This window comes from Bubalus kerabau, chromosome 21 (genome assembly GCF_029407905.1).
Source record: "Bubalus kerabau isolate K-KA32 ecotype Philippines breed swamp buffalo chromosome 21, PCC_UOA_SB_1v2, whole genome shotgun sequence".
NCBI lineage: Eukaryota > Metazoa > Chordata > Mammalia > Artiodactyla > Bovidae > Bubalus > Bubalus kerabau.
The window spans coordinates 64,104,391-64,123,676 of NC_073644.1; the positions used below are offsets into that span (position 1 = coordinate 64,104,391).

General features: G+C 52.4%; 2 protein-coding genes and 1 long non-coding RNA gene across 3 annotated transcripts in view; 2 read left to right on the forward strand and 1 right to left on the reverse strand.

Moving 5' to 3' along the window:
- ZCCHC2 (zinc finger CCHC-type containing 2) overlaps positions 1-4,731 on the forward strand; it is a 53,722-nt gene extending 48,991 nt beyond the window's left edge. The window contains exons 13-14 of the mRNA XM_055559738.1: positions 275-1,579; positions 2,643-4,731. Coding sequence (XP_055415713.1) covers positions 275-1,579; positions 2,643-2,710 — 1,373 coding nt within the window. The 3' untranslated portion in view covers positions 2,711-4,731. The remainder of the gene's footprint in view (positions 1-274; positions 1,580-2,642) is intronic.
- A 6,242-nt stretch (positions 4,732-10,973) lies between these two features.
- Positions 10,974-12,865, reverse strand: LOC129635998 (Golgi apparatus membrane protein TVP23 homolog B-like). The gene has a single exon (XM_055559266.1). The coding sequence runs from the start codon at positions 12,699-12,701 to the stop codon at positions 12,096-12,098; it is 606 nt and encodes a 201-aa protein (XP_055415241.1). The 5' UTR covers positions 12,702-12,865; the 3' UTR covers positions 10,974-12,095.
- Positions 12,866-15,924: 3,059 nt separating this feature from the next.
- Positions 15,925-18,318, forward strand: LOC129636219 (uncharacterized). Its single transcript, XR_008706812.1, has 3 exons — positions 15,925-16,047; positions 16,336-16,416; positions 18,192-18,318. It is a non-coding gene; the product is annotated as an uncharacterized LOC129636219 (long non-coding RNA).
- Positions 18,319-19,286: the final 968 nt, after the last annotated feature.

The window sequence follows — 19,286 nt, forward strand, 5'->3', positions numbered from 1 at the left end:
ATCTTTCCTTCCCGGGCTCCACCCCTGGCAACCACCAATCTTTTTATTGTCTCCTTGGTGTCTTGCCTTTTCCAGAATCTCCATAGTTTTCAAATAAAGTCCATAGAAAGCCGAAAATTAAAAGAAGGTTAGCTCAATAGTCAGGACACTGAGGGGGATACATTTATTGGTTTTAAAAGTCAGGATATATTTTTAGGTATACTTAAATTTTATTTCTAGCAGGATGGACGGGAGAGGATGCTTGTGTTAACATCTGTTGACATGTTTCCCTCAGACACGGACAGCAATTCCGAGGACTCTGGAAATCCCTCGACAACCAGGTTTACAAGTTACGGTTCTGTCGGCCAGACGGTCACGGTCAAGCCACCTGTTCAAATCGCTTCCTTAGGAAACGACAGTGCAGACCTTTTGGAAGATCCCTTAAGCTCAGCCAAGTATCAGCATATTTCTTTCATGCCAACTCTACACTGTGTCATGCACAATGGTGCCCAGAAGTCTGAGGTCGTGGTGCCTCCGCCCAAGTCTGCTGATGGCAAGACGATCGGGATGCTGGTCCCCGGCCCTGTGGCGCTCTCCGCCCTCCGGGAGCCTGCGGACCCCGCGCCCCTGGGCGCGCTCGGGCCGGCGACGTCCGCCGGGGACTCGGAGAAGCCACTGGAGCTGCTGGCGGCCCCGCTGCCGCTGCCCTCCGGCTTCCTCCCGCACGGCGGCGGCCCCGCGCTGCACCTCACCATCCAGAGGCTGAAGCTGCCGCCGGGCCCCCCCGAGGGCTGCGCCCTGAACTTGGCGCCGCCGCCCGCCGCGGGCCTGGGCGCGGGCTCTGCGAGCGCCGCCTTCGGCCCCGGCCCCGGGCCCTTCCCGGGCTCCCCCGTCGCTGCCACGGACCCCGTCCCGAAGGCCGCCTCACCGGCGGCGGGACTCTCTCCAATGGTGCCTCAGCTGGAGGGCGGCGCGGCAGCCGCGGCCCCGCCCGCCGGCGTGAAGGTGGTGGTCCCCGCGGCCTCACCCGCCGCCTTCCCCGGGCCGGCCGCCACGAGCGCGCCGTCGGGCGCCCCGAGCCCCGCGCCCAGCGCGAGCCCCGCGCCCAGCACGGCGCAGGGCGACGGCGCCGCCTTCCTGGGCGCGGGCGCGCTGCTGGCCCCGGCGGGCGCCTGCGGCTCGTGCGGTCGGCGCTGCGGCTGCGGGGCCGGGCTGCCACTCGGCGGCTACTACTACCCGGGGCCGGCGCCCGGGCCGCTGTACCGCGTCTCGCCCTTCTTCAGCCTGCCCTCCCTCTGCAACGGCAGCTACCTCAGCCAGGCGCCCCAGGGCAGCGGCGGCCAGCTCCCCTTCTTCCTGCCTCAGGCCCCGTACGCCAGCGGGCTGGTGCATGACCCGGTGCTGGGCGGCCAGGCCGGCTACGGCGTGCAGCCGGTGGCGGGCTTCGGCCGGTTCTACCCCGCGTACGCGCACAGCGTGGTGGCCGGCTCGGGCGGCACGGCGCCCAAGAAGAGCGGGAGCGCCTCGTGCTACAACTGTGGCGTGAGCGGACACCATGCGCAGGAGTGCAAGCAGTCGTCCATGGAGGCCGGCCCACAAGGTAATCACGAGAGTGCCCGAAGGACTTGTTTTTGAGGGGCCGGAGGCGTGCGGCTCCGTGGGAGCAGCAGGAGCCGCGGTGTGTCCGCAGGCTGCGCGCGCAGCGACAGCCGAGAGGTGCAGGCGGCCAGACAGCGTAGACACAGGCCCCGCAGCTCAGGGCAGTTCAGAGGAATCCAGTTGCCAGGGAAGGAGGAAACCGGAAAGGCACTTTTTAAGGGATATAATGGGAATTTGCAAAATCTCTTTGCTAGCAGCACTTTTTTTTTTTTTTTTTTTAACAACAATCCCGTTTCATAGAGTAAGCGAAAGTTTTAAATACTGAAAAATTAGGAAGTGGCAGTCACCTGACTCGGGAGATCCTTCGTTACTTGGGTCTGCCTGTGCGCAGGCGGATGACCTCAGGCGTGCGCCCTTCTTTCCCAGCCGACGGTAGTTTCCAGTGCTGTCACGTTTTAAGGAACAGAACAGTTAAGCACTGCGCTTTCCTGGTGGCTAAGAGGGTAAAGAATCTGCCTGCAATGCAAGAGACCCGGGTTCCATCCCTGAGTCAGGAGGATCCCCTGGAGAAGGGAATGGCAACCCACTCCAGTGTTCTTGCCTGGAGAATCCATGGATGGAGGAGCCTATGGGGGTATAGTCCATAGAATGGCAGAGTCAGACACGACTGAGCAACTAACACTTTCACTTGGGAATAAGAAAATTACAACTTTCTTGTGTTACCACCACAATAAAGAAATTCTTCTTAAATAAGTACAAGTAGGATACCAAATTCAATGGAGGCCTCAAACTGTTATGTTTCAGCTCACACGAAGCTTTTGAATTTTGCCAGATCTCAATACAGGAAAAGGGTCTTGAATTGGGAGTGTTTGCTTGGAGTTTTTAAGGGAAAGTTGAGTTTGATAGCTTTAGGTTGAACTTAAAGCGCAAACTTCCCGTTGCTAGGACTGTTGTGGGTCACGGCAGTGCAGAAGGCGCTGCCTGGACGCAGGGGCAGCCCGTCTGATGTCGTGGGTGATGCCTTACAGTGCGCAGTGACTTAGCAGCTCTCTTTCCCGTTTTAGGCTCTTTCAGACTGAGATACGCACCTCCCCTCCCCCCTTCTAGTGACACGTTGGATTCTGCAGACTGAAACAAGTAAAGCTTGCCTCCCTAATACACTGAAGCGTGGGCAGTCGTGGTGGGGTGTGGAGGGGAGGGAAAGGAAAGGTGTGTGTTTGTGTTTCTCTGTCTGCACATCTCCTAGACTTCTATGCAGTTGAGGTTTCTCATTTCTCTTGTACGGATGGCCAAAACAAAACAAGAATGCATTGCTTTTGAGCCTCTGGTCTCCTGGTTCAACAACAGGCTTATCTGTATGATACGTGTAATTTAAACCTTCAAACAATCAAAAGGAAAATCTTGATGTGTGCTTTTTTTTTTTTTTAACACTGAATACTTGCTGTGTGCAATGTTTACTGAATCTTTGAAACTGTGTATTTGACCTTTTTTCATAACACTGGTGACGGTCATATGGTTTTGGGGGAAAAAAACAAAAAAAAACAAAAAAATTTGCTTCTTCCCCAGCTTTTCTCACTTTGGCCCTAATCGCCACGTTTTCGTCCCGCCTCCGCTCTTGACAGTGGCTGCCGGAGCGGCTGGGCCTGCACCGTCCACACTCTGAACCGCTCTGCGTAGTATCATTCACTGGTAAAAGGTTTCACCTTCACAGTAAGAGAGAATCCGATTCCCCAAGCAGTGTGTATATATGTAATAAACACTTCCACACACCACTTCCACACACTAACGCAGCGCTTGTCCAAATAAAAATCAGAGTGGAAGAGAGAGGAAGAGGTAAAACCATATGAAACTGAGAAAATGTGACATACAAAGTGGACAAAGAGCTTTTTCTTTAAAAACAGAAACTTTTTTACTCCATCATACGTTTTTAGCCTGTTGCTTCAGAGAGACATAAAGTGAACAAACTTGTGTGAGTGTGGTTCTCCTGTGTGTTTGTGTTTGTAACGAAAGCCAACAGCCAATTTTACATGTAGTCTACCACAGTCTACCACTGTGTCACATAAAAGACACTTAAGTCAAGATTTCTTTTCCTTACACCAACTGTCAGTGTTCTGTCATGTTTGAAATGTATACGGTTTATTGCGATCTGAACAGAAGCTCTGCATTTCTACAAAAGTCAGGTATTTGTTCCCTATCCTGTCTCTCGTAGCAAAGTCACTTTGGTAACAGTTTACCACTATGTTTGATTATAATGTGAAAGACTGAATTCTGAGTGTGTTATGATGGTGTTAATCATGTCAGTGTCCCGTCACTAAGTTTAATGCTGCTGTTTAAAACGACTGTTTGTTTTTAAAGCCGATCTATGTACTAAATTGCTTCCAGGTAATTTTTGATTTCCTAAAGTGCACTGAGGTTATCTGGAAGATGGGGTGTGGGTTTGGACCGCTGCCGTTGGCGGCACGGAGCAGCCCCCAGTGTTGAGCCGTGGGTGTGAAGGCTGGGGGTTGGGTGTGCTACGCCCCACCGTCAGTACAGAGCAGAGACGGCGGGTGTTTCTGTGGGGTCACGTTGGTGTGCGGCAGAGGAACTTAAATATCTGGCCTTGGTTCAGAAACCTAACAGATTGCCAGACAAAAGGAAACACTTGAAGTAAGAAGCTTCCTGTAAAGCTTCATAGGTAGAATTTATATTTATAGCACCAATGTACATTTTGAAACCTTCTTTCAGGGGTGGGAGTAAAAGGGGAAGAAAGGTGGGGTGGGAGAAGGGGTAGGCGAAAGCTTTAATTTAAAAAGAAAGTTCAACGAAAGGAAATTATTTTGATTAAATATATTTTATTTGGGTATTTTTGGACCATATTATTAAATTAATTGTTAAGCTGCAATCGAGCTGTGGAAGTGAGAGTTTTGATAAGCCCTGTATGGACCGCATTGTGAATCACTTGCCAGTTGTACTTTATGGAGCTTATTTTATGATTTAAAAGACTGTACTGTATATAGGAGGTATGTTACCTTCTCCTTATTTGTATGTTTACCATATACTTTGATATTTGAAATGTATGTACTGGAAAGGCCACTTATATTTCTAGAAAAGATTGGATTTTATGCAACCTTTTTTCCTTGAATTAACAGCAATAAAAAAATGAAAAATGGCTTCAGAATTGTGCTTTATTGCAAATGTTGTAGCAGTGAAGAGAGGGGGACATCATACCTGGTGGGTTTGGAGTTTTTCCTTTTTAAAGAATCAACCAGTTATTTCCCTGTAATGTGGGCCGTGAATCCCCTAGTTATTTACCATCTGGGAATCCCAGCCACCCCAAGCAGCCTGCCTGACTGTACAGGTCACCTGCGTGCCCACTGCGAGCAGAGCCTTGCCCAGCCCCGCAGGTGGTCCCGCGCTCAGAGTGCGTGTCTGGAGCCACTCGTGGAGGCTCCCTCTGTGGCCGCCGGGCGGGCCACGGGTTTGGAGAGAGCACGGCGCCCCCTGGTGGTCCGCAGGCGCCCGCTCCGTTAGCCGGCGGGCAGGCGCCTCACGCCTCGCGCGGCAGTTCGCCCCAAGGTGGAACTGCCCGTCGAGGTGACGCCCGTCTCCGGGTCGTCTGCTGCGTCCCTGCGCTCCTTCCGCCGCGCGAGGTCCCCGCTCTCAGTGCCACTGTCCTCTCGCTGCTCCGCTTTGCGTCCTCCTTCCCCAGCACGCAGTGTATTCTTCCTTGGCTCGAGCTTTAGAGAAAGGGTGCCCTTTACTTCGGTTTTTGAGACTGCGTCTTCTCATCCGGTGTCAAGCAGACACCTGGGTGGTTTTCACTGCTCTGCTGTCGTTAACAGCAGCATTTTTGCCCCTGTCTCCCGGTTTCCACGTGCAGGAGCGCCCTTGGGAGACACATCCAGGCACGCAGGTGCGGGGCCGTAGGCCGTCCTCCCAGACTGGCCGGCGGTTTTCCAAGTGGCTGGCGCTCGGTCCGTGTCCTGGCCGCTCCTGAGACCTGGTGACAGTGTCCCGGGCGCCTTGGCGGGGGTGACTTCGTGTGAGGCTTCGTGGAGGAGTGCCTGACTGCACGGGCGGGCGCGGACGGCCCTGCCAGGGCCGGGGCGCGCTGCGGGCACCTCTGGGTGACAGGCGGTGTGGTTAGGAAGTCGGGGAGGGGGCAGACACGGCCCACTGTTGTGGGAAACGTCCTGAAAGAGTTACTGGATTTGTGGTTCAGTTAGTAAAACAGCCAGACTGCAGAATTGGGAGTTGTTGAAGGAAAAATTGGAAGTTGCCAGGTTTTAAATAGAGACAAAAAGAAAAAAATGTGTTGACATGGTTTTTGAAACTGTCAGATGGTTGAGAGAAAGCCTGGAAGTTGAGAGATGGGTTAGGGTGAGGGCAGGACAAGAGGGGGATGGTAGAGGCGGGCGGAAGGACCCCTGGGCTGCAGAGCTGCGTTTTACCACGGGGATGACAAGCTTAAGTTATGGCTCCGAGGATTAAATAATAATGGGCAGGGTCCAGCATCATGAAATAGCACCAAGGAGGCACTCAGATGTTAGCAGAATTCTGTTTCCATGAACAGAATTGTCTGCCTGAAGGCAGCGGTTGGTTGTGGCGGTGAGGAGGTTAGGAATGTAGTTCTTCCTTATGTTAAGCTTAGTTGTTTGAGCTCTCTCCATTGATAAAAGATAAAATATTGCTTGTCCTCAAAAATTATTTGGGATTTCCCCAGCTGGTCTAGTGGCTGACTCTGTGCCCCCAATGGAGGGGGCCCAGGTTCGATCCCTGGTCAGATCCCACATGCTATAACTAAGACCCAATGCAACCAAATTAAGTATATATTAAAAATTATTTGGAGGCAACTCGGGGGTATAATATCCATGGGCTAAGTCTTGCAGAACCGAAGTAGAATAAGGTCTTACAAGGCAAATCCACATTGTAGGTTTTTTTAAGTGCTAAATACCTAAACTTTCTGAAGGTTCCCTAAAGATTAAAGCACAATGCAAAATAATCTCTCTCTTTTTTTTTTAACAGGGAGCATCTAGTACTCAGGAGCACCACCCATTAGAGCCTGGAAAACACCTGTTTTCAGTTCTATGTATTGATTACAAAAGCATTCTAAGGTTAAGGCAGTGAAAGCAAATGGAGGCAAGCTGTGGTAGCAGTTAACCCCATAACACTTCCATCTCTCCTCTCGAAGGAATGAAGAAAAATACTGACACCCCACCTACCGCACCCACAAAAAGGATGCACTTATTTCTGGAGAAATGAATTGAGGTCTGGGGGATGGAGGAAGAGAGGGTGCGCTTTTAAACATGGTTGCTGCATTTCTGGTCGTTCCTGTGGGGCTGGAGGAAAGTCTGCAGCGGGTCCTGTTTGGCGAATGAAGGGCCCTGGAGTCCAGGCTGAGAGTCCGGTGTCACCGCAGGTGAGGGTGTTTCCCCTACAGTGCCCGCGCTCTCCTGCAGAGGGCAGCACTGTCCTTTTCCGGAGCGTGCACGGTTTTAACACCTGAGGTCCATCTAACATCAGTATTTCAGTTTATCGCTACTTACGGGTCACGTTGTGCCCATATGTGCAAAAGTAACTGTGCCGTATCTCCAGAGAAACTGACCTAGTTGTTAAATGCTGTCCTCTTTTGGAAACTTGGCCCCTTTGGAGCATGGGCACCCATGGCGTGACCTCTGTGTGTATCCAACTGTCGGTCCACCTTGGAAGCAGGGTGGCTTTAGGCTCCCTATTCCTGCCCTGGAAAACGGGGCCCATCACAGTGGAGACGAGGAAAAGCCTTCCTGCCGTCGCAGCTCGGCTGCACTGACCGCTGGCCTCAGCCTCCAGAGCTGCTAGTCCCGAGGTCCTGGTTTGCTACTTGAGACCCGGGGGTAGGGGTGAGGCGTGTGTGTGTGTTGACGGGGGTCCTTCATTGTGCTTCTTTGTCCTCTTGCAGCTCCAACGCAGTCCACTGGAAACGGTCTCACCCGCCTCGAGACCAAGAGATTGCTCGTTGGGCAGCAGCGCCACCTGGTGGGGAGAGGACACCGCCAGCGAGTGGCCGCTGGCGGCGGGGGGCGGGGCGGGGTGGGGCGGGACGGAAGGCGCGAGGCATTTCGGGTGGTGACCTGAGCTCAGGGCCTTAAAGCATGCCGGCGGCTGTCCGCGGAAGCAGTGTGAGCAGCCTCCCCTTTCAGCCTCCGCAGTCTCAGTAGGGCATACACATCTTACACGCACCGATGGTGCTTCACAGTCTCCCGTGCGAAGGGGTGCTTCTCCCTGCCCCTCCCCCCCTCACCGTTGCTCAGGGGGCTTCAGGGCCACCGGCGGTGAAGGCCCGGCCCCAGGTTCAGAGGAGGCTGCCCCTGCTCGTCCACGGCCCACAGCGCCTCCCGGCTGAGCCCAAGGCCACGGCCTTTGAAGCCGCATAAAACGGTGGATACCCGTGGTCTTAGGAGCCTGGGGCTTCTGGACTCCCTGCAGGAGCAGAGGGCCGGCTCTGGGGGGCCCGAATGTCTCTTCGCTGCGTCTTTGTTGAAGGATTTGAAGACGCGGGGTGAGTGGAGGCGTGTAGAGGTGGACGCCTCAGGACTTCTGGATGAGGCTTTAAGTGTTCTGTCTCCGATGAATTCAAGGAGCGGCATTTCTCGCCTACACCCAGGGTTTTAAACAGGCGCCACTATCCTCCGCTGAAACACCGACTTTTGCTCTGCAGAGGTTTTTATGATCCCCCAGATGTCTCGGTAAATCGAGCATTTAGTGACTCGTCAAGACTTAGGAACTTCGGAAACGCAGCGGCAGGGCACACACAAGACACCTGACTGCTGACGCTGGAAAAGCTCTGAGAGTGACATGTGGATGGTCGCAAGCACTACCCCTCAGCCCGCGCGGCTCAGACTCCCCAGGCCGGAAAACGGCAGCAGCAAAGGCACCTTCAGGCAGACACAGAGGCGGCCACACCCACCGCGGAAGCCCCTCTGGATGCTCTAGGGAGGCCGCCCGCTCACCAGGGGCCTGGGGCTCATTCGTGCTCGGGTATCAAGGACTGGACTCGGGACGTGGTCATCCCGCGTGCCTCGTACGCCTTCATCAGACGAACTTGTGCAAGAGAGGAAGTCTTGTTCCAGCACCACCCCCGATTCACACCACCTTTCTCGGGCTCATCTACAGAGTGGGGATAACGGTCACTTTGTTAGAATAGTTACAAGACTTAACTCCGGTGAAATGAATGAAGAACTCAATATCAGATACACAGCAGGCGCTCTGTAAGTTCGTGAAGGTGGCAAACACCTGAGTGCCCATTGGGGCGGACTGGTCACAGCCACACCACCGCCCCTGGAGGCGGGTGCGCTGCGTCGGCTTACAGCTGGGGAAACTGAGGCACGAAGGCGCCCCCCCCCCCCCCACGCGTCCGAGGGCGCAGAGCAGGTCAGCAGACAGGCTGGGACTGGCCCCCGAGCCCCCCCCCCCAGCCCCCCACCCAGTTCTCTGTGCCGGGGTCCCGGGATGCCGCAGGCGGGGCGTGGACGTCCAGGGCGCCCCGCGCGGGGCCCAGGCCAGCTCTGCTGTGAGCCCTGCCGTCTGGGACACCTGGCCCTCCTGGACCTTCATCTCTCACCCAAAAGCTGAGTGCTTTCTTGGAAGAAGGTGGTAGACACTGAGCAGAATGACCGCAGAATTCTGACTGGAAGCTTGCCTTTTCTCTTTAAGTGATTTATCAGGTTTCTGTAGTTCTCTTTGATTTCACCGATGTGCGGTCCTTCGGGGGCGTGGCTAGGCGCACGAAGCCCAGCTGCGCCCACGTGCTGATGGAGGGCACGTGGCACTCGGGAGAGGAGAGGAGGCGCTTGTGGGACCGGCCGGGCACCCGGGGCAGCGCCGAGCAGGCGGTGCCTCCTGTCGTCAGAGTTCTAGGCTCTTCTCTCCTTGTACCGATAAGGTTTTCACCTGGGGGGCCTTCCAGTCAAAGAAGCGAAGCTCACGTCCCAAGTCCTGTGCTGAAGGACACAGGGTCAGCCGTGGTCAGCAACACGACCCACAGCCAACCATGCTTTTACATCTTTCAGTGGTTGAGAAGAATACTTATATCACGACACACAAAAATCATCCAGAATTCGTGTGTCAGTGTTCACAAAGTTTCTTGGAGTCCAGCCGCTCTCGTTCCTCTCGTGAAGGCTGCTTTTGCCAGAAAGTTGAGGAGTTATGAGAGACACCACATGACTATCAGAGCCCGAGATACTATCTGTGTTTTTATGGAAAAAGCTTGCTGAGCCCAGATGCCTATCAACTTTCTCTGAGTAAAGACGCACTGTCCGGTGCCTTTGAGGTCCTCTGTGTGAGTAGGAATCTCTCTCTCCTTTTTGCTGCAGAGTCGTCTTAGCACAGCGAGAGGGCCTCTGGCGTGCCGGTTCTGTGGGCCATGCAGCAAACATCTCTCGGCTGGGAGCTCAGTGTCACGGGGGGCGTAGCCATGGGGTCCCAGGGGTGGACGGGTGAACTCCGCCTGCTGAGAACTGGGGAACGATTTGCAAAGGACACAACATTTCCAGGGCGGAGGGGCAGAAAGGAAGAAGTGAGACATTCTTAGTGAAGAGGCAGAGAGAGGACAGAGAGTGTCATGGAAGACGGGCTTCAGAGAACGCCCTGGGACGCGGGGAGGTGCGGGCGCGGGGCTGGCGCGGACTCCAGCGAGACAGACACGGCCTGAACCACGCAGAAGCCAGGACGGGCAGCTGCCTGGAGGAGAAAAGCGGACTCTTCTGCTCTTGCTGAGTCTGAGTGACACCTGGTTGTCCAGGCCCCAGAGGGCAGCCTCGCCCCACCTGCAGCAGAATCATCCGAAGGCTCGACTGAAAGCACAGACGTCTCAACCCTTCCCCATTCCCGGAACACCCCCCTAGAGAAGGGAGCTCCCCGGGGTTCACTGGGTGGGGGCCGGGAGGACGCAGCAACCCACCAAAGAAGGCTGAGGAGGAGGCCGTACGGGAGGAGGTACCCTGGAGACACCGGGACTGAGATGGTGGTCACCGACACATGCAAGAGACCAGGAGTCACGGCTGCGAGCTTGCCAGTCATGAGGTCCTGGCTACTCTAAATGACAGTTTCAGAGGAATGGTGGGGTGGGGCGGGGGCAGCGGGCAGAGCCGGAGGAAGATGGGAGACCCGGGATCCATCCCTGGGTTGGGAAGATGCCCTGGAGGAGGGCATGGAACCCACTGCAGTGTTCTCACCTGGAGAACCCCACCGACAGAGGAGCCTGGCAGGCTACAGTCCACCAGGTGGCAAAGAGTCAGACACGACTGAGCAATTAACACTACTACTATCTTTAAAGTATTCCTTAAATGAATGTAACTAGTGTTAAAAAACTATTTTTAATATTTCAGATTTTTAACATTTTAAAAATAGTTCAAGGCTATTTTTAACACTACTACTTTTTTTTTTTGTAAACAGTAGAGTTTTATACAAATATAAAGTTTTGCACCTTCAAAGCTCTCACTCCAATAAAGACACGCATTCAATTAAACAAAACATCTTCAAAAAATTTTTAACAATGTATAAATAGTCACAAAATAATCCATTGATTAAAACAAAGTTTACAGTACCTACGACAGAATTCACAGATGCCTACAGTATTTTGCAGATTGTTACATATGATGTTTTAAGAAATACCGTTAATACAAATGCATGATTTACAATATCCCCATTACAGCAAGACAAAAAAATAGATTCGTAAAATAAAATGTCTTTTAGGCATTTACAATGCCAAGTATCGAAATAATTATTCTCACTATTATATAAGAATAATACTCTTTTAGTGGAGAAAGACTTCATTAGGCCGAGGACCACTGAAGAGCTTCTGGGGGCTTCAAAGTAAAATCTGGCTATTCTCCCCCAAAAATAAATAGAACAGTAGGAATCCCATGAAAATACACTATGAATGTTCCTGTTATGTTAACTGGGTCTTAAGTACAAGACTCATCAATAAACCAAATTTTAGAAACTAGTTAACATCAACAGCCCAAGTGTGGTTTTTACCTGCCTGTGAATGCCTAGGATAAGAAGTTTCACCATGAAAGTATATATTAAGTGTAAAATTAACCATTATTTCTAACGTATACATTAGCCAAAGTGCTCACTCTTACCATGGAAGCAAAAACTTCTAAAATAATCTACAGAAACAGTACGTAAACACAGAGAGTTTTGCGATCGACTAAGAACATCCTTCTGTGTTCTATGGACCAAGATGCAAAGGTCTCCATTTACATGGACGTGAACACAGACACTTTAACTTAACACACAGGGATCTCACAAGACTATGGACAGACACCTATGTATACCATAAACCAAATGCTGACAATGTTTCTAGCCATACCACACCTTCAAGGCCCAAGTGCTAGAAAGAAGACAATATGAAAACTACTTTTCCTTTTTCTTAAAGTAAATTTTTAAATGGAAAAACAAACCCCACACTCCTCTTTGCAATAGCTTCTGAGTTCTGAAGGTTCAGTCAAGACCCCCCTGGGCGGTTCCCCTTGAAAAAAGCACGCAGGCTTTCACTCTCCTGAGGAGGTCTGAGTGTTGCCCGTGGTTTGTCTTAAAAACTGCCTCCCAAGGTACGTGGTGGCCATGCTGGTTAGGTTCTTCCTGCTGCCCACTTTGCACCTGATGTAGCCATACAGGTTGGCCCCTTGCAGCACCACACCCATGATAACCACCGCCAACCACTTTACTCTGAAAGAGAAGAGGGCACTGAAGGCAAAGACCACCCACAGCACGGGACAGGCAACGAGTCCCAACCAGAAGATCCTTGATTCAGCCTCGGAGACGGTTTTACCCTCTTGAGGGGAGGCCTCTCGGGACTCAAACACCCAATGGCTTTTTCCGTCTTCATCAATATGATTCCACCAGCGCAGGCCAACCATTAGTCTACCTGTGACGTTCTGATTCTGGGTTTTTTTCGGTCTGTTAGTTGTCTCCTCTTCCGCGTCAAACAGTGAAACATCTTCAGCATCGTCATTACTGTCCTGCTGCAACATGACGGCTAGGCGCCAGCCCCACTTCCGGGAGCCACGTCTGCGCCGCAGCCTCGGGGAGCGACCGGCCAGACGCGGAAAGCACTCCACCAGCCAAGAGCTACTACTTATTTTTAAAGGCAGCATATATAATGCAGTATTTTGAATCCCAAGGCTGTCCCACTTGAACTGGGGCCCCTGAGCAAGTTCCCTGACTGTAAACAAAAGTTTACAAGAGTGTCCACCTCTTAGGGTTTTCGTGCGGGTTAAAACGTTCCAGGGTGGTGCGAGGCGTACAGGGAGCACTAACACGGTGTTCTACTTCCTTTAAAAATACTTTCTTATTCAGAACCTGCCCTCCTATTTCAGGGCCTGTCAAAATTAGGGATGCCTCCCTTCTTTGAATTATGACTGCATTGTTCTCTTGTTTGTGTCAGCTACTGCTTTTGCTTTACATCACTGCAATCATCCTATACACACATTTTCTTTTTTTTTTAATATATATAGTTGGTGAGCCAGTGTCGATCCTTTACTATTAACTAAAGCCCATAGTTAACGTCAGGGTTTACTCCTGGTCTTGCGCGTTCTGTGGGTTTTGACTGATGCATAATGACACGTCTCGCACAGAGTAAGCTTCACTCCCCTAGAGATCCCACGCTCTGTATACTCACCCCTCCCTCCCAGCCCTGGCAGCCACTCATCTTTTTACTGTCTCTGAAGGTTCGCCTTTTCCAGATTGTCGTATAGTTGGAACCACACGGTATGCAGCCTTTTCAAATCGGCTTCTTTCACCCAGTAATGTGCATGGAAGTTTCCTCCTGTCTTTTCATGGCTCAATAACTTATTTTTTTACCGCCCCCCCACCCCCCAAATATTCTACTATCTGATGTGCCAGTTGTTTCTCCACTCACCTACCAAAGGACATCTTGGTTGCTTCTAGGTTTTGGCAATTATGAATAAAGCTGCTCTAAACACCCGCGTGTGGGTTTTTGTGTGGATATAAGTTTTCATCTTAGTTGGGTAAATACCAAAGAGTGCAATTGCTGGATCATATGCTAAGATATGTTTAGTTGTCTAAGGATCTGCCAAACTGTCTTCCAGAGGGCCTGTCCCGCCTTCATCCCCGCCAGCAGTGAATGGGGCTTTCTGTCGCTCCACAGCCTCACAGCGTGTGCTGCTCTCCTGGGTTGGGTTTGCGCCATTACAGGAGTGCGCAGCACCTTATCGCGTGAATTCACAGTTCTCCAGTGACACATGCCGCGGAGCGTTTTTTTCAGGTGTCTATTGGGCATCTGTTTTGGTAGGGTGTCCAGATCTGCTGATTTTTTAAGTTGTGTTGTCTGTTTTCTTATTGTTGAATTCTAAGCATTCTTTGTACATTTCGCATCCCTGTCCTTTGTGTTTTGCAGACGTTTTCTCCTTGTCCTTTCATTCTTTCAATGCTTCGTTCTTTTTATTGCGATGAAATGGGGGTGTGGAGACACCGAGGGACAGAGAGGAGCCAGAGGCCCCCTGTCTTCATCCTCCTTAGATGCAACACCAGGTGTCTCCAGTGGCACCTGCTGTGTGTCCGGTAACAGTGTCAGAAACGGGGTCCCCAGTGGTGGCCAGGCCCTCAACCCTGTGGGGGGGTGGTCAAGTGGCTGCTGGAGTGGGGCTAGGAGGCTGTCAAGCCCCTCTCTGAAGGGACAGGCGGGCAGGCAGGCTGAGCCGCTTCAGCTGGGCCAACTGTGCGATCCCATGGACTTAGTCCTCCGTCCGTGGGGCTCTCCACTCGAGGATACTGGCTGGGTGGCCATGCCCTTCTCCAGGGGATCTCCCTGTAGGGACAACCTGGCACAGTTGGGCGGCTGGGACACCACTGGCCGTTTGTGTCACTTGCCCAGAGGATAGAAATTGTGGGCCTACAACGACATCCCCTCATAACTTGTTCAACCTTATTTGGGACACAGGACCGCGTTCCTCCCCAGTGTACAGAGACACACAGGGAGAGGAAGCAGACCGTTTCCCACGGGGCCTCCAGCAAGGCTGCCTGCGCTCCTCCGGGCTGGGCCTCATTCTGCAGGACACACACAGACCTCATGGGGCCTCGGGGGAGCAAAAGACAATAGTGCTTCCCGGGATGGGAAGCGGTCCTACCGTGGGGACCGGAAGTAGCTCCTCGGAGGGCGGGGCCTGCGGTTGTCAGAGCGGCCCTCCCACCCCACCCACCTCGGGAGAAATGGATGCGAAGTGAACGCTGCCAAATAGCCAAGGATCTTCTCTGGAGTCCAGTATGAAAATAGGCATATTTTTGGCTACAATGAAAGCCTGGGGAGGAGGAAGTGAACTGCCCTAGAGAGCATGATCCCCGTAGAGATAAGCCATTGTGCCCAGCTCGTCCTGAATCCCAGTTTCCTCTTAAGTCAGATTTTCCACTTAATGGAAAGTGAAGGTGTGTTTACTCAGGCAAAGATGGTTGTCATTCTTGACCGAAAACACTTGGAGGGAAATCGGTGCAGTGCCGCCTGGGAAGCCCCTGGGGGCCTCCAGCGTCCAGGTCCCCCGACCCCTGCACTGAATGCTGGGCAGAAGGCCCAGAGGGTGCCCCTCAGGCTTTCCAATGCAAAGTACCATCAAGCTAAAAGCAGGGCTTCCCAGGAGACCCTGGTGGTAAAGAACCCGCCTGCCAGGGCAGGAGATGTAAGAGACGCGGGTTTAATCGCCAGGTCGAGAAGATCCCTGGAGGAGGGCCTGGCCACCCGCTCCAAGATTCCTGCCTGGAGAATCCCATGGACAACGGAGCCTGAAGGGCCACAGTCCATGGGGTCACAGAGTCGGACACCACTGAAGTGACTTAGCATACAAGTTGAAAGCAGAAACTTGAGAAGCCTAAAAAGCTGGACTTAGATCTTCACACCCTCACCCAGTAGCCGTGTGACTTTGGCTTCATTCTTATCTGTAAAGTCGAAATAGTAACAATGGGGCTGTGCAGACCACTCACTGCCTGCACAGCTGCTAGAAGCTAAAGTACTTGAAACCCAGCCTGAAACACACTGGAGGCCCTCAGAGAGGAGGCTGGCTTCACAAAGTGTAGGAGGTGCCCGCTCCATGCGCTTCACGTGAGGAATGATGACTAGCTTTTATGGAGTCTTATCCTGCAGCACACATATCCTAAACTCCTCTGTGTATTGTTAAGCCAATCCCATGATATAGGGTAATTGCGACACCTGTTTTACAGACGGAGAATCGGAGGCAAGGACAGCCTAAGGAACTCACCGGCTAAGTGGCCAGGCTGGGATCTGAACGCGGGACCGCGGAGCCTGGATCGCTGTCTTCTCCGTGGGCCTCCGGCCAGTAGGGCCCTGATGGTAAACTGACAGAGAGGCATGAAGCCCACTGACCGGGAAACGGCGAAGTCCATCGGCTCTTCACGACCACACGGCTCCAGTGACCCCGCTGTGGCTCCAAGACGGACGGTCCCGACGAGCCTACGCGGCATCCTCGAGACGCTGTGAGTCCCACGTCCGGTCTGCGGCCAGAGGGTCACCAGGGTCACATCAGTCTGTCCCACACAGGCTGATTTTAGACAAAGGGCCCAGGGCAGAGAGGCTGCAGGGCCCGGCGCAGGCCAGGGCCCTCCCTGCGACCCCCACCCCGGCCGCGTGGACACCGCTCTGCACTTCTCCGAAGCCGTTTTAGGGCCGAGAGAGCCGCCCGGGGTCTGCCCCCTGCGCGCCAGCCCCAGGGGAGCTGTCCGGCCAGGCCTGGGGCTCACGTCCTGACGAGGCTCGCCCCCCAGGACCGTCTGCCCGGGAGGAAGCAGAGACCCCGCCCGCGCCCCCCGCCCGCCGGAGCGTCCGTGGGTGCCGCCTGGATGACGGTGAGCAAGGGGCCCCAGGCTCGGTCCAGAACGTGTCCCCGTCCCCCCGGGGTCCCTGCTCTGCAGCTCGAGCCGGCGGGCCGCAGGGCCAGGGGACTCTCCCTGGCCGCCCCCCCCCCCCCCCTCCTTTGTCCGCTTCTGCTCCAACCGACCGCACTCCCGAGCCTACTGCCTCCGGTTTAGGCTCCGAACAGGGAGAGACTTGCATCTGGGAGGACCAGGAGACCGAGCAGCGTCTGCGCCCAACACTCCCGGGGAGAGCGCCATGAGCGACCCCAGCGAGGAGCCGTCCCCCAAGCCGGCCGCGTGCGCTTTGTTCTCCCTGAACCCGGAACCGTGCGTGTGCTCTGAGAGGCCTTCTAGGACGCGGCCCTGATGAGGAAGATTCGGGGCTTTACACCCGTGTGCTTTTTCCTCTGGAGACAAGGAAGAGGGTATTCCAAGCCATTAACAAGCGGATAGGAAAGGCAGGAAGCAACACTTTGAAGGCAAAAGCAAATGGCCTCATTTACTTTTAAAAATGATACCTGGACTTACGTTTAGATCTTTAATCCATTTTGAGTTTATTTTTGTGTATGGTGTTAGAAAGTGTTCTAGTTTCATTCTTTTACAAGTGGTTGACCAGAGTTCCCAGCACCACTTGTTAAAGAGATTGTCTTTAATCCATTGTATATTCTTGCCTCCTTTGTCAAAGATAAGGTGTCCATATGTGCGTGGATTTATCTCTGGGCTTTCTATTTTGTTCCATTGATCTATATTTCTGTCTTTGTGCCAGTACCATACTGTCTTGATAACTGTGGCTTTGTAGTAGAGCCTGAAGTCAGGTAGGTTGATTCCTCCAGTTCCATTCTTCTTTCTCAAGATCGCTTTGGCTATTCGAGGTTTTTTGTTTTTGCATACAAATTGTGAAATTATTTGTTCTAGCTCTGTGAAGAATGCTGTTGGTAGCTTGATAGGGATTGCATTGAATCTATAGATTGCTTTGGGTAGTATAGAGTGAAGTAAACCAGAAAGAAAAACACCAATACAGTATACTAATGCATATATATGGAATTTAGAAAGATGGTAACAATAACCCTGTGTACGAGACAGCAAAAGAGACACTGATGTATAGAACAGTCTTATGGACTCTGTGGGAAAGGGAGAGGGCAGGAAGATTTGGGAGAATGGCATTGAAACATGTAAAATATCATGTATGAAATGAGTTGCCAGTCCAGGTTCGATGCACGATACTGGATGCTAGGGGCTGGTGCACTGGGACAACCCAGAGGGATGGTATGGGGAGGGAGGAGGGAGGAGGGTTCAGGATGGGGAACACATGTATACCTGTGGCGGATTCATTTTGATATTTGGCAAAACTAATACAGTTATGTAAAGTTTAAAAATAAAATTAAATTAAAAAAAAATGATACCTGGAAAACAACAGTGTGCTCAAAAACAATATGTGTTTTTAAAGCATGAACAGTTAGAAGTCCCTGGTCCCGAAGCCCCAGTCTCGAGTCTCTGCAGCGGTGAGCAGTTGACGCGACTGGGTGTCCGGCTCAGCCCCGGGGGAGGGCGGAGGCCGGGCACTGTCCTCGCCCAGGGCGCCCCCTGCAGGCCCCCTGCTCGAGAGCCCCTGCACCCGGAACGCCACCCCTGTTGTTTCCCTTCGTGGGGAGAAGGGTATTTAATTCCGTTTTTAAGGTATAACATTCATATAGTAAAGGGCACAAACCTTGAAGTGTGCCACCGGAGGAATTTTTCCATCTCTTTCTGCATACGTATTCACCCAGGCCAAGACGCTTACTGTTTGCAGCCCGAGAAGCCTGCCGGAGCCTGCCGAGGTCAGCACCCAAACCCGGGTAAGCACTGTTCTGACCTGGTTATCGCAGATTCCTGTTGTCGGGTCCTGTAAATGACCCAAGGCTTCCCTAGGGGGCTCAGTGGCAAAGAGTCCACCTGCCAAGCAGGAGACATGGGTTCCATCCCTGGGTCGGGAGGATCCCCTGCAGGAGGGCATGGCAACCACTCCAGCATTCTTGGCGGAATAATCCCATGGGAGGAGGAGCCTGGTGGGGGGACCCGACTTAGAGACAACGGTGAATGACCTAAGGCTCCTTGGTGTCTCCAGCACTTTCTGTGGGAGCTCACTGCACCCTCCAGTCAGCTCAGGTGTCGCCTCCTTTCCTGTGCCTTTCCGTAGCATCATCCTTTCCTTTCCTTCAGAGTCATGATTTGCAGTTGACTTGTTTGCTGTTTGCTCCCACCTAGAAGGTGGGTGTCCTCTCCCGTTCACCGCTGTCTCCTGAACCCCTAGTCCAGTGTCTAGCATATGTAGACAATCAAATATTTATTCAATAAACGAATACGTTTGTGAATGAAAGGAAGAAACACCCAGGTATCGATTTATATGGCCCTGAATCCAAAACTAATTATAGTCATCCAAACTCCACTCCTGAGGCCTCTGCACTTCTGGGGTCAAAGACAATATTCACCAAATTCAAATGTGAAGATTTAGAAAGAAATACTGGAGTTGTTCCTGCTTCCTGCCTGGAAGCAACAAGTGGGCTGATTCTCCCCTTCTGTAAGAGGATCGCTTTCTCACCAAGACTGGCTTTCACTTTGTAGTGTTGAATCAATGTTCTATAAAACAGCTCCATTTTGGCAACTAAAAAGACTCTCTCTAGAGCAGTAAACTTGACTGGAGCAGTCAAGGACGATGTTCTTCAAACTTCCTTCATATTTTGTGATGTTTTAAAAATGAGCACATAATACTTAAAAAATTTAAGTGGCGATAAAATACACAGAAGAGGAAATTTACCACCTTAACCACAGCATCTTCACGTTGTGCAACCACCTCCAGAACTCATTTCAGCAAAACTGAAACT

Bases quoted from the DNA above. Each gene is read 5' to 3' on its own strand.
- LOC129635998 (XM_055559266.1), bottom strand. From the start codon at position 12,701: ATGCTGCCTTTAAAAATAAGTAGTAGCTCTTGGCTGGTGGAGTGCTTT.